General features: G+C 57.3%; 1 protein-coding gene across 1 annotated transcript in view; it reads left to right on the plus strand.

Annotated features, from left to right (window-relative positions):
- The first annotated feature begins 6 nt into the window (after nucleotides 1-6).
- PPM1G (protein phosphatase, Mg2+/Mn2+ dependent 1G) overlaps nucleotides 7-14,354 on the plus strand; it is a 25,266-nt gene continuing 10,918 nt past the window's right edge. The window contains exons 1-4 of the mRNA XM_019520850.1: nucleotides 7-134; nucleotides 6,881-6,950; nucleotides 13,073-13,158; nucleotides 13,816-13,948. Of these exons, the coding sequence (XP_019376395.1) occupies nucleotides 15-134; nucleotides 6,881-6,950; nucleotides 13,073-13,158; nucleotides 13,816-13,948 (409 nt within the window). The 5' untranslated portion in view covers nucleotides 7-14. The remainder of the gene's footprint in view (nucleotides 135-6,880; nucleotides 6,951-13,072; nucleotides 13,159-13,815; nucleotides 13,949-14,354) is intronic.

Genomic DNA, 14,354 nt, shown 5'->3' on the forward strand with positions numbered 1-14,354 from the left:
AGCCCCGCGGCGCCATGGGCGCCTACCTGTCGCAGCCCAACACGGTGAAGAGCTCGGGCGACGGGGCCGGGCTCGGGCCGCGCCCGCTGCACTTCGGCTTCAGCGCCATGCAGGGCTGGCGGGTCTCCATGGAGGTCGGTGCCTGCGGCCTGCCCGGGGGGGAAGCGGGCCTGGGGGCAGGGGCCGGGTTGTGCCGTGCCGGGCGGGGGGGCAGGGATTTCTCAGTTCCCAAGAGCCAGAGAAGAGCTATGCTGAAGGACTCTTTATTCTTTCTCTGCTCGGAGCCGTGCATGGCGGTCAGCAGCCCACGTGCCCGCAGCGCTGGGGTTCGTGTGCGATGCGCCGTCTGCGGTGGAGGTGCTTACACAGGAGTTGCGCCGCACCCGGGCTTGCTCCTAGGTCAGCGGGGCCGGTGGACGGGTATGTGGCAGCCCACAGACCACACACCCAGGTTACAAAGGCCAGCAAGCAGTTCAGAGGCCTCGGGATGCCTTTAGTAAGCAAGAGCCTTTGGATGCTTGGAGGCAACTCAAATCTGTCGTCATAGTTTGCCGCAAGGGTCCCGGAAAGGTAATGGTTCGTGAACTTGTTGAAGGCAGCCATTGCTGGTCAGAGATGTGCTTGGGGCAGGGTTATGTGCCCTGCTGCAAGCAATGCCAGCAGCTACCGTGTCTGCCCAGCCAGGCTGGCTCTGTTGGAGCGGCAGAGGAAAGCGTTGAGGAATTTCCCCAGCCCGAAGGAGGTGTTGGACCCATCTTTTTCCAGAGGTTTTGGCCTTTTTGTGTAGCTGCAGGTCCGAGCAGCCCAAGCCGGAACCTCCTCCTCCTAAACCTGCCTGAGGCAAAACAGGACATCCCTGCCCAGGAGAACCCAGGGGTTTGCATAGGTTGCTTTGAATAAGCTGCTGTTCAAGCTTCCGGGTTTATCCTGGCTTGCTTGTGGTGTCCCCCTCTCTGCTGTTTGCAGGGCACTCCTTAAAAGTGACCACGCATATGCACCGTGTGCCCTCTTTTGTAGGCTCTGCCTCAACTCCCTGTATCACTAAGCTGAGGGCGAGTCACGTGGTGCATTGTACTAGGTTACATTGCCATCATCATGGCTTTTCCTATCACTGCTTCCAGTGCAGTAACTGCCTGGGGTAAGGCGCTGTACAAATAGAGGACCACCAGGTGCTTCTGGTCATGGCCTTGGCCCAGGGGCAGTGTTCAGCATTAGTAATGGCCCACAAAGGAAAAATTGTTAGACCTTGTTTCCATTTTTCTTTTTCTGGCGGTTTTCAGCAGAAAATCCTGGCTCGTCTTTGTGTTACATGGATGGCTCACTTCCCCCAGAGGAGATGGGAGTGAGGGGCCTGGTGTAGGATTGTGATGTGAAGCAATTTTGCCCAGGGATGGGATGGGCTCTCCTTCACAGGAGGTGTTGAGGAGGAGGTTGGACAGCAATTAGTCAGGGATGATGTAGGCATAACAATGCTTATGTTCTACTATGGGGATTTTCCCGACTTCTGGGCTTTGCTGGTTGCCCCCTCCCCCACTTTTCTGCTACGTGTCAGGGTGTTTTTAAGCCTTCCCCAGAGGCACTGGGTGTTGGCTACAGCCAAGCCTGGGAACTTTGACCGGGGTATACCAGTGCACCTGCTGAGGCCAAAGCCAAAGGTTCCTGGCTAGAGGGTCTTGCCCCTCTGCTCGGGGTCAGACTGATGCTGCACTAGGATCAGAAAGGAATGATGAACATGGGCCGACAATGCGAGGTCACAGTTGGCAGGGCTTAACCACACCTTGTCATGCATCCACAGGTGCATCTCTAGCAGGGACAAGGAGGTGATCCTCCCCCTCAATGCAACACTGGTCAGGCCACAGCTGGAGTACTGTGTCCAGTTCTGTGTGCCCCACTTCAGGAGAGATGTGGACAACATTGAGAGGGTCCAGAGGAGGCCACCCGCATGATCTGGGGACTACAGGGCAAACACTACAATGAGTGTAGTCGGGGGTTGGGCTAGAAGATCTACTAGGTCCCTTCCGACCCTTAATCTATGAATCTATGAATGAGAGACTGCGGGACCTGAACCTGTTCAGCCTTCACAAGAGAAGGCTGAGGGGGGACCTGGTGACAGTCTATAAACTCACTAGGGGGGACCAGAAGGGTTTGGGAGACCTTCTTTCCCCTAGTGGCCCCCGGCATAACAAGGAATAACGGCCACAAGTTGTTGGAGAGGAGGTTTAGATTAGACATCCGTAAAAACTACTTCACAGTTAGGGCGGCTAGGATCTGGAACCAACTTCCAAGGGAAGTGGTGCTGGCTTCTACTATGGGGGGTCTTTAAGAGGAGGCTTGATGCCTACCTAGCTGGGATCATTTGAGCCCAGTTTTTTCTTCTGCTCTGGCAGGGGGTCGGACTTGAAGATCTATAAGGTCCCTTCCGACCCGACTTCTATGATTCTATGAATTTCCCCCCGGTCAGGTTGGTATGTACTGGGAGGGTTTTGCCTTCCTCTGTAGTGAGGGTCATGGCCTCTACCTGGGGTCTTTTGAGTGTATACTGATGACGTTTCATAGAAGCAGGGCGTTGGCTGCCACAAATCCTCTGCTTTCCCCGTGGCAGGTTCAGGTGTTAAGTCTGTGTTGTGTTGGGGTTCATGGTAGTCTTACGTAGCGTTTAGATTAGATTTTGTGTGGGGTGTTTTGCACAGGGCTGATCCTGCCTCAGGCTGGACTACGTGACCTCTGTAGGCCCCCACTGCTCTAGGATGCTGTGTTTCGTGTCTCTTCTGTGTCCAATTGGTTTTGTTACCCTGCCCCCCAGTTGAGAGCAGGGCTCTGGGCTAGAGATTTGGCTCCTTTCTGCTGCAGGTAGGAGCTGAGAGTGCCCAGAGTCATCCAAGGTTACAGCAATTCTGATGCTTTGGCATGAGCAGCGCGATTGAGGGGAGGGAAGTGTCCCTTTCAGGCCTCTCTGCTTCACCATGAACGTAAAGCAGCAGTAAAGGGCCCCAGCCCAAGTGTCTGCGGCCTTCCAGCATTCATCCTCACACACTATCGCATCAGCATAGAGCAGCAGCCAGTTAGACGTGTTGTTAGGGGCCTGTCCTGAGCCCTGGCCCCAGCAATATGTCTGCGTCCCAGTCACATCACACATGAGGGACCCAGGTGCTCCTGCTATGTGGGCTCACTGGCTTCTCCCAGCTCCCCTTGTCGAGGGCTCTGGGCTCCATGGGGGCTGACTGCAGTGAGCTGCTCTGGCCTTGCCTTCTATTGGGGCTGGGTAACCAGGAGGCTTTACAAACCTGTCCCTGGCTGATGAGTCCTCAGTTGCTTGCTTCAAGGGGTTCTTGAGGCTGCAGGGATGTGACGTGACCCAGTGGCTTCCTGTCGCTGAAATGGAAAAGACTCTGGCACTGGGCCATTTCCCCCCGGCTTGGGAGCTAGGAGGTGTTTGTGTCACCTGCACTGTGAACCAAGTCTCCCTGGCCTGGACAGCACATAGGGGCCTGGGGCTTGGCTGTAGAAGGCCTGAAGAGCAACTACATGCATCTGGGTTACCTGGGGCAGCCATCCTCTGGGCTTTCTGGATTTCATTTTCCTGGACAACAGACAATAACGGGCTGGGAGCCCAGGTGGGAGACAGAGAAGCCCAGCTTGTGGTCAGCTATGTGGCTGCCGGGTGCAAGCACGCTCTCTCCTGTGCTGGGAGGCATTTGTGCAGTAAGTCCGGCCTTCCAAGGGCTGAGTGGCATTGCCTGGGTCTGTACACACAGGGGGCAGGTGCCCAGCCCCTCTCTGCTGTCAGGTGTGGTGCTGAGTGCAGTTTGCTCTCTGCCATGATGCCTTCTGGTACTGCTGGGGAAAGCTGACCTGTGTCATGCCAGAAGTCTAGCTGTTGCAGTAGTGGTTTGTCTTCAACACCTGTTATGGAGGAAGAGCATCCAGAAGCTGATGCAGAGCAACCTGCAGCTGTGGTTGGGAAGAATGTGTCCTTGGGGGCAGGAGGAGTTGGATAGAGTGTGACATGGAGCCGCTGACTCACCGACAGCAGGGGGAAGGTCTCTATGCAGAGGGTGTGCAGGATCTGTAACGCTGCCTCCGCAGCAGCCTAGAACCAGGAGCAGGGACAGGTGATGGGGTTTGGCAGGTCCCAGGAGCATGCTGCTGAGTGGGTGCGTTGCAGCACCTATAGAACGCCCGAGATTGTTCCCTGGGGTACAGGGCAAAGGGAAAGGCTCACACAATCACAAAAATAGGGCAGCAGAGAGACCAGGAGCTGCCAATCTTCCTGCCTCACGACAGAGCTATGCAGTGACAGTCAGTTCAAGAGGTGACAAACTCGAAGCTGACCAGAAGACGTGCATTTTCACACCATGTGTCACAAGCCTGTGGCGTGCGTGGCCCTGGCGACTTCCTGTGGTGAAGAACTTTGCCGGGCTCGAAAGAGGGCTGGTGGTTTCCTCAGCTGATAAGATGTCCAGCATCTGCTGCAGGCAATGGCAGATAGATTGGGCAGAGCAGATGAGCCTCCAGCCTCAGCCCATCTACTGACCTCTGGCTGCTGGGGCTGGGGGTGCAGCAGAGTGTGGAGTGGGGCCCTCACCTGCTGCTGGGGGTGACCCAGGCCAACAGCTCCACCAGGTATCCTCCCTACATGGGCCTGGTGACAGAGCAGAGCTCGCGAGGCAGGCTGTCCCTGCCCAGGAGCCTGCATGGGGCAGAGTGTCAGGGGCACAGCCAGCTTCCTCTTTCTCACTGAGCTCTGTGTGTGTGTCTGCTTTGGGGTGGCCTGTGCTAAGACTCCTCTAGTTCTCTCGAGTGCCAACAGACCAGGGCGAGGTCCTGCTGGACCGGACACCTCGCATCACTCCCTCAACTCCTAGCAGGGTTGGGCACCAGCAAGCTTGTCCCCAGGGGCCTGAGCCCAGCAAGCTGCTTGAAGGGCCTTAATCAGCGTCTACAGCACCATGTGTTATGCATTCATGCATGGCCAGAAAGCACATGGTAGAAAGGGGTTGTGTCTTGAGTCTGTTGCTGGGGGAGGCCTTTGCCTCATTCCTCCTTTCTTGCCTTGACAAAGCCTGGTGGTCCTGGCCCCCTCTGGGTTGGGAGAAGTGGGCTCTATACTGCAGCCTGCTCTCTGAAGACTCCTTTAGCTGCTGCGGTCTGCTCTACCCCGCTTTCTCCCTGTGAGCAGAGATCTTTGAAGGCATTCGGCATCTCTCTTCTTCCCCTGCCAGGAGGAGAAAGAGCCTCGCCTGCTGACTGAGGAGAGTCTAGCCATGGCTTTCCCTTTAGACTTTATGGGCCTTTGGTCTCTTTATCTTGCTGTAACATCAGTTCTGCTCTGCAGTGAGGTGGGGCTTGTGTGCTCACACATCCCTCCTTGCCCAGCCCTGGTGACCCCTGCCGTCCCATAGCAAGCACTGGCTGGGAGTGTGAGAGTCAGGATGCTGTTTGTATTAGAGAGAGGTGCTTCTCTGATGCACTCGTGGGCCATGGTGCTGCTCTCCTGTATGGAGTGTGGGCTTTCATTGTGGCCTCTGGAAGCCCCATTGACTTGAGCAGTGTGATGAAGAAAGAGACCTCAGATGCTGCAGCCTTTAGATGTCCCAGGGGTGCTGGTCTGCTGTGGATGCAGTGCTTGCATCCAGTTGGCTCCAGCAGAGCCGCTTCAGAGGGCCGCATTGTGACACAAAGGGCCCGAGAGGCATTGGTATAGGGAGAGCATGTCCAGAACTGCAGAGGAGTCTGTGTTTCACATGTGCCTTCTCGGGCTGAGCCCTGGCCTGAGAAATGTGATCCTGGTGAGGCATTTCCCACCTCTGCTCTGGCCCAGGCATCCTGAGCTGGGTTTGTGAGGGAGGGAGCCCTGGTCCACTGCTCTGTGGTGCTCTGCTCACCCCAAGCTATCAGAGCACCTCTTGGGCCCTTGAGAGATGGACCCTTGCTTTCTGCTGAGGAGGTTGGTGGGTACCTGGATGATGGGCAGGACTGAGATACTGTGTGGAAGCAGCAGTTTGATCATGCTTCTTTAATGCTGTTTGGTTTTTGGTTGGCACCTTCTTTGCACCCTGTTCAGAGACTGCTTGGGAGAAGTCCCCATAACATACTCCTCCCTGCTCTCCAGCTGGCCACATGACTGAGACTAGCACTCCCCTCCCAGCTAAGTCCAGCATGCCTAGTGGAGCTCAGAGAGGGGATGGGCTGTGCACTGCCCTGGTCTCACTGGGCTGTGGGATGAATGCTGCCTTCTGCAGTCTCTCACCAGGCACATTGAGCCTGGCACCGGGCAGCAGGCCTGAGTTCAGGGCTCTGTGAAACCGGAGCACACCAGCAGGCACATGGGCTCCAGGCTGGGCAGGGTGCAGAGACCCGAGCGAGTCAGGTTCACCTGCAGGGAACCTACCAGTGTGATTATGGCACTGTGGTTATGCTGGGGACTCTCCATGCATAGGCAAGTCCTTGGTGTCTGTGCTTCTGCACCCGCCTGTACCACAGGGTGATAGCACTGCTACCCTCATGGGGCGAGAGGGTAGAAAGGCAGAGATGGTCCCATCCATAGCCTGCTGTGCATGGGAGGTGGAGGCACTTGCACAATTGTGGGAGGCAGGGAAGGGTGACTGGGCTGGCCTTCTAGTGCAGGGGAGCTGCCTGAAGCTGAAGGTCTGCAGCCTCCTCCTTGAAGAGCAGCGGTCCTGTGGTGAGCTTCCCCAGAGGGCATGTCCAGCAGGGCCTGGGTTGTGTTTCAGGCACTATTCTGTTGCTCTTGCCTTCCCTCCAGCTTTGCAAGGAGAGAAATGCTGGTGTTTGAAGAGTCTGTCGAGGCAAGGATGAGCTGTCCCAGCAGTTCCCCGTAGGGACCCTGGGCATGCCTGACTCTATGCTTCTCTTTCAGGATGCGCACAACTGCATCCCGGAGCTGGACAGCGAAACGGCCATGTTCTCAGTCTACGATGGACACGGAGGTAACTGATCCTTGCTCTTTCCAGGGAATTGTGCTGGGAGCTTCTTCCCAGCAGTCTGCCCACCTCAAGAGGTCCTGCTGCTGCACAGGACTCTTCTCTGGCCGAGCGAGTCTGTGAGGCCTCTGGAAGGAGGGTGCTGGGCTGGTAGGGTTGCAACTGGATTGGCATTTCCATCCCCTGACTTCCTAGCGGGCATGATGCACGTCCCATCTTGTAGAGGGTGGGTGAGATGGAGCTGGCTGCTGGCATGTACTTGCTCTAGATGGCTGCCCTTGAAGCCTGGTCTCTCGTGGTCCTTTGTCCTTGGTTGTCCCGGTGGTAGTGGAGGGGCCTGGTCCCTGGAGCTGCTGTCCCTGCTCCACATCCCCATGTGCCAATACTGTACTGATGGGGCTGTTTTGTGTTTTGGTTTCTATCCAGTTTTAGCTGGCCCCACCCTGCCCCACTGCTCCTCCCTCCCCCCCTGCTTCCCCCAGCCAGGCCAGTACAAGATCTTCACTTCCCTGGAGCTGCACTTGCAGGAAATGCCCTGTCTGTTGTTTTGGATGCCAGTCAGTGCCTCCTGGCCCTGGGCAGCATGGGGTTAAAATCTGGATCCACGCAACACAGAATCGTGCTCTGGAAATGGAGCTTGCAATACACCCGAAGCAGTGACATCTGCCTGATCCCACACATGGGCTGAACCCATGCCCTCTCTCTGGGTATGTGCCAGGCTGCCTTCTCCCTCATGCCTGAGCCTCTCGCAGGCACCAGTTCCTTAATCCACACAAAAAGAGCATCACTTTCTGACTTGCCAGGAGCTCTGTGGTCGGCTGCTCCCAGACTTAGTATGTGGGGCCGAGCTGGGAGTTGTGGGGGGTCCCCAGTGAGCATTCATGAAAAGACCTGAGCAGCAGCTTTGGCCCCTCCTTTGGGCAGTTGGGCCCACCTGCTCAGTTTGGGCCACCTGCTCTCAGGAGGCATTGGTTGCAGCCACCAGACGTTTCCCCTTTCCTGACTGTTCCACTGGTCTCCATCCTGCTGATGTGTTTCACCAGGTCAGGCTGATCTCCCCCATCCCTGGGGCCCCAGAGCCAGCGCCCCTCAGAACATGGCCTTTGGTTCAGTGTTGTGCTGCTCCAAACCTCCTACGTTGTGACGGATGTTCTGGATGCACAGCCTCTCTGACATGCTGCACGGGCCCATCTCTACCTCCTAGGAGGCCTCTGCATCTCCAGCTGTCTCCTGTGGAAAGTGCCTGTCTTCGTGCCAGTCTTGCTCTGAGGCTGTCGCGCTCCTGCCTCCCAGAGGAGCTGTGGGCATGTGTGTAGGATGTTTTTTTCCCAGGGGGTTGTCTGGGTTTTCCCCAGCTGAAGTTATGGGCTGTATTTGCTTTCCCATGGGTCTCCTTATGAATGATACCTCTGGCTTCTGGGCAGGATTCCTGCCAGCACATCAGATCCCATCCACATGCTGTTTGAAAGACCCAACACTGATCCCCTCACCCTCCCAGCACCCCTCCCCCCCACCTACAACTCTCAGGAGGTCTCTCATCACTAGGCCTTTTTCTCTGAAGCTGTTCAAGTTTAGATCAGTGATCTGAGCAGACATCTGGAGAGAGGAGTGAGCGCTCACTGAGCCCTGAGTCTGGGTAGCACAAGTGGTTGAGTCAAGGCCTGATGGATGGTTATGAGGTTGTAGGAATAGAAATAGGGTGACGGCAGCACAGTGGCCAGGACCATGCATCCTGTGGACACAGAAGCCAGCTCCACTCAGAAACACCCGGCACCGCAGGCGCTGGCTCCAGAGCGGCTGCTGTGATGTCAGCCTGAGTCTGCAGACAGGTTGGAGCAAGAATGCATGTGCCCGCAGCCCTGGCACAGCCCCATCTCTACAACAGCCGAGCCCCTGAGACGCCAAGCTGTGGACCTCTCTCTAGGACTCGAGCTTTAAGCAGAGGGGGAGTGAGATGGGCCTGACGTTGGGGCAGGAGGGTCTTGAATTTCTGCCTGTTCCAGGACAATGGGGTAGGGCTGCCCAGCCCACAGCCATGATTGTGCTACTGATCCTCTGCTTGGCCATGATGGTGGTGTGGTCTCGCTAGGAATTTTTAGTGGTAGAGTGTGGTGACCAGAGCAGTGAGATGGGCAGGCAGAGTTGGAGCGTGGAAAATGAAGAGTGTTTGCTTGGGGTCACTGCTCAGGCAGCAGCTGTCTGGGTGCTGTGTTCTGCATGCATGGGCAGTCCCTGTCCCTGGGCTGTCGTGGGTGTGGGGCAGAGCTCATGTCCCAGCCCAGAGGCCAACTGGACAGTGGGCCTGGACCCCATCACTAGCCCCTAGGAGGATGGGGAATGGTGGGCCTAGCTACAAGTGCTGCTGACACCAGATTACAAGTAGCTGCCAGGACACGCAGCATTGCACCCCAGCCAGGGCTGGCAGGGAGCAGGGCCGAGTCAGGGCAGGTGCTTGCTTCTCTAACCCCATGCCTGATTACACATCTGGTCAGCATGCACTGCTAGGGCCAGTTTGGTGGCACTGCTTGTCGGGGCCCTCTCCTAGGTGGATGCTGATTCAGCCAATGTGGCTGGCTGCCCTCAGGGCCAGCTTTGGGGCTGGGATTGGCTGTAAGGTGGCTGTCTCTGGGCTGTCACCTTATGGCTTGGTGCATGGGGATCGTCTCCTCCATCAGGACAAGGGCCCTGCCAGGGTGGCTTGAGGAACATGGGCAAGTGAAGGTCCTCAGGAGAGCACGCTTTGCCTGGAACCCACTCCCGTGACAGGCTGGACCAGTGCTGTGGCAGCTGTGTTGTCCTCCACCAGTTGAGGGGGTGGGCTCCAGGGGCCCCCTCCTATCAGGTCTGCCCTTGGCAGTGGCAGAGATTTACAGATGATCTGTGATGAACCAAGTGTGGGTGAATATGGCAGGATGCTGATAACGAGCTCCCCACCCCTGCAGCTGGTTGGCCTCCAGAGATTCAGCAGAGCTCTGTGCTGTGGCTGTGCTGGAGGCAAAGGACCAGCTCTTCCCCTTGCCGTGGCAACTGCAAACCCAATTGCATCACAGTTGTTGCAGGAGGCCACATGTGCAGTGAGTCTGGCTGGGCTCTGCTCAGCCACTGACCTGGGGCAGGTGCCAGTGGCCATGCAGGCAAGACTGGCCACACCAGGAGAGGCCGCCTGCTTCTGTGGGAGTGGAGGGAGCTGCTGGTATTGCCATGTCCTGCAAGCCATGTTGTGGTCTCAGCCCTTCTTGGGCATGCTGAGCTTCCGGCTAGAAGGGTTGTCGGCACCTCTGAGGCAGACCAGGCTGCTTGTTGCTTCAGGCAAGCCTTCATGCGGCCTTTGTCCAGGGAGTCGCCACAAACATTGGCAATGTAGTTAATTATCGACCAGCATTGCCCCAGAAGGGGCCATGTGAGGGCATGGAGGAGGCTGGAGCGAGACGCTCATCCAAAGATCCAGGTGCCCTTGCTCTTCTGGACCCATGCCAGGCTGGTGGGGCTTAGAGCTCACTCGTGGGTGGGGACCAGGTGTCTGTGGGCAGGATTAGTTCCATTGGTGCCGTGAGTCTCAAAACGCTGCTGTCTCCACAGCCCCAGGAGGGATTGGGGCCAAGGCCCGTGGGTGGGGTTGCTTGATCTCCACAGAGCTGTGGCAGGTGGGAGAGCTCCAGGGTCCAGGAGGCCACATGCTGTGTTTCTGCCCTGCATATGGGACCATGGCTGGGGCATGGTGTTCTCTGAACCCAGGCAGCCCCAGCTATGGCTCAGCAGGGCGGCTAGTGGGTGAGCTGGAACTGGGACTGCCTGAGGTTCAGCCCAGACTGGATGAGGTGTGGGGGTGAGTTTGCAAAGCAGCTGGAGGCAATGGTAAAAGTGGCATCAGCCTGTGATGGGGATGCATCTGCTGCCCTTCACCCCAGGGTCATAAAGAGCCCAGCTGCTTGGCAGCTGTGCTAGCTGCTGCTTCCTTGTGCTGCCCCAACTGCCATCAGCTCGTAAAGGGGCAGCAGCTGGCATGCTCTTCTCTGTGAGGCCTCCAGGACTGGCAGTTTGCTCCCACCGTGGTCTGTGCTTTTCAGTAACAGCTTGAGATGGATCCATGCCAAGCCCCAAGGAAGGTGTGAGGCATTTGCATTGGTGCCTCTGGTTTCCTAGCTGAAGGGTGCAATACGGGGTCTGATGCCTTAGCAGTGCTGCTGCCTTTCTCACTAAGCTTGTAGGGTCGACACTGACAGACGCCATCCCTGAGATGAGGCCTCTATCCCATGAACCCTGTGGGTCAGTGTCGGTCACATGCCCCTTTCAGTTCCTTGCTGATTAGGTCCTGTATTGGCTGGTCTGGGGGCTGGCATCAGGCTGATGGGCCCCGCCACTTCCCTAGTCATCCTTCTTACCCCATCCAGATTCCCGGCACTTCCATTTCTCTCTCAGAAAATCCTTATTCCCTTCCCTAGCATCTCCCTGCTCCTGTCCCTAGGGCGGGAGCTGAGTCTGGCCTGACAGCCGGTGTTCTCGCCCACATTCCCACGGTGACTGCACATGCCTGGACAGAGCCAATTCATTGACCGTTGCACGGGTCCCCTTTGTCAGCAGCTGCTTCCACCAAGGCATCTGCCCCTCACTGACTGCCTGCTCCACCCTCCCTGCCTGCAGGCCTGAGGGCTTCCTGGTACTGTTCTTCCTCCAGTCCACTGTGCCCCCAGGGCTGGGCTCAGCCTCTCCCTGTGGTTATGCTGGAACAGGGGCAGGTCCCACATCACTCCAGGCCCTACCTTTCTCCATTGTTGTTGTCTTTGCCCCCTACTTTTCACCCCTGCTTCTGCTGGATGGTGAAGCAGGGCACTGGGTCACACCTTAGCAGAGGAGCGTAGGCTGATGTGGTGCTGGTGCCAGCAGCCTGGCGTGGGGGCTCCTTCCCAGCCATGCATCACAAATCGCAGCAGGATCAGGAGGAAGCTTTACTTGCATGCCCAGAAGTACATCTCTGCTGCATAGGTATAGGGCTGGGCTCAGCTGCCTCCTGCCACTCCCCCACCCCAGTGGGACATCCTGCCTTGGCCCTGTCGCTCCCACCACTACACCTGACATGTTATGCAATGAAGTGGTGAATCGTGAAATCAGTTTAGACCGGCCACACTTGCAAAGTAATTATCACACAGTAGTAATGTCTCTCCAGCTATAAGAAGAGCCAACCAGCTATAAAGTTTATGGCTGAAAATCTGTAACAGCTCTGTAGCTGGCTTCTGTCCAGCTTCTATTTGAATGTGTGGCAGAGCTCTTAGCTGCACTGGCCCTTTCTTTCTCTGGCAGGCTCCAATCCTGCCCTTCTCCATGCCCAGCTCAGTCTCCTGCTCCATGCCAAGGCTGTACCCTGGGCCCCCTGCACTGTTCTTGGCCTCCCTACTGACCCTTGGTTACCAGGTGCCTCTGCACAGGCCCTTGCGTCTTGCGTTCCACCAGGTCCGTTCCATCAGCTGGATGCCAGTGACTTGCATCACTGCATCTAGTCCAGCTTCTCCAAGTGGCTTGTCTTGGGGCCAGGGTGCCCCCTGTGTCATGTGATGACTGGCAGTCCTGCTCAGGAGCAAAGCTCAGATTTATACCCTTGCTTTTGGCTTTTCATCTGAGTGACACCTCCACACTCTGAAGTGCCTGGCCCTGCCGAGACCTTCCCACATCTCCTTCAGCCTCCCTCTTCCAACAGGGCTGTGCTTGTCGCTGGGGCGGTAGTCTCCCGTAAGTGCTAGTGGCCTGGCTTCCCTTGGCAGCACCTGGTCTCTGCTACAGGGCTCCGCAAGCTTGACCATGGGAGCACAGCTCTTGCTGCGATCGGCTGTGGGATGCTCGATGGACTTGTCCAGGGAGCCCTTAGGACCTGGCCAGCCACAGCAGGTTCAAGTCCCTCAACATGCAGGGTCTGGTGGGTCATGATGTTAATGGGGTTACCAGCCAGGCCTGGCAGTGCAGCAGGGAACCTGTCAGGAGCTAGTGCCCCACGACCCCCCACTAACACATGCTCCTGCTTATAGCTCCTAATTTGGGGCTGGCTCGTGTCTCCAGTGGTCCCACTGGGCTGGGTCATGCTGTGCTCACTGCTGAGGAAGGAGCAAGCTTTTCAGGGTCCCCCTGCTTCCTTCCAGGGGAAGAGGTCGCCCTATACTGTGCCAAGTATCTCCCGGGGATCATCAAGGACCAGAAAGCCTACAAGGAAGGCAGACTGCAGAAGGTGAGAGTCTGGGCCCCAGAGTGTGAGCTGGGTCTTCTGGGCCGTAGTCCTTGCCCAGCTCCTGGTGCCCTGTGGGGTCTCCCTTCCCCTGCTCCTTCCAGCTGAGCTTCCACCCTCCAGCTCCTTGTTAGCAGTCTGCTCACTAGCTGTTGGCCATCGCGCCCTCAGCAATAGGAAATCCTGTTTCCTTGTAGCTGCCAGGACTTAGCGCTACTGTCTTGCCCATGCCCTGTCACTACATGGCATGCCCCTGCTCTCCGTCACCCATGAGCTGCCCTGGTTCGTTTGCAGTCACCTGGATCGGGACAGGGATGGGGATGCTCTGGGGCACTGGGGGTAAGGGAAATGCAGCCTTTTTTGGGCAGCCCCTTAGCTGTGGGCTTGAGGGCTTCAGGACAGATGCAGGAAGGCTTTGGAGATGTTGGCTGTTGGGCTGCAGCTCAGTTGAGCCGGACACCCTTAGCAAGGAGGGTATTCCATGCACCCCCTGAAGTCCTGACCCATCCCCTCCCTGCTCTGCTGACCCTGTCCCACACAGCAATCGCCCCAGAAGGGCCTAGCCGCATGCCATCCCCACCATGTGGGGGAGCAGAGGGGAGGAAGCAGGAGCTCTGTCTCCACCCTGTGCAGACCTTCCACCCTTGTGCCGGTCTCTAGGCCCTGGAAGACGCCTTCCTAGCCATTGATGCCAAGCTGACCACCGAGGAGGTGATCAAGGAGCTCTCCCAGATGGCTGGGCGCCCCCAAGACGATGAGGATGAGAAGGATAAAGTGGCCGATGAAGATGATGGTAAGCACAGGAAGGCACCAGGGCCTCTATCGGGCTGGAGGGCTGTGCTGGCTGGGTTAGCTTGCTGCTTGGATGGCAAACCTGCCCTGGCCTCACTTGCGCGCCTTTGGGGATATCTGTGGAGAGGGTATGTGAGAGGTCTGGGCAGGGAAGACGCCCCTTGTGGTGCTAAGAGGTGCCAGTGGCCTCTCCTGCAAGGGGGTGGGCGTGGGTGTGGGGCAAGTGGGTGTCAGTCCCCCCTCTGGGCTCTCACCTTCTTCCTGTTGGGCAGCAAATGCAGTGTCCCACCTTAAACGTCTACCCAAGCAAGACGCCAAGAGCTGGCTAGGAGATGAGCTCCCTCGAGGGCAGGAGCACAAGGCAGTGCCAGGCCGGGAGTTGTGCTGCCAGCCTGGGAGTGGATTCA

Source organism: Gavialis gangeticus, unplaced genomic scaffold (assembly GCF_001723915.1).
Source record: "Gavialis gangeticus isolate Ggan-Ray unplaced genomic scaffold, GavGan_comp1, whole genome shotgun sequence".
Classification (NCBI taxonomy): domain Eukaryota; kingdom Metazoa; phylum Chordata; order Crocodylia; family Gavialidae; genus Gavialis; species Gavialis gangeticus.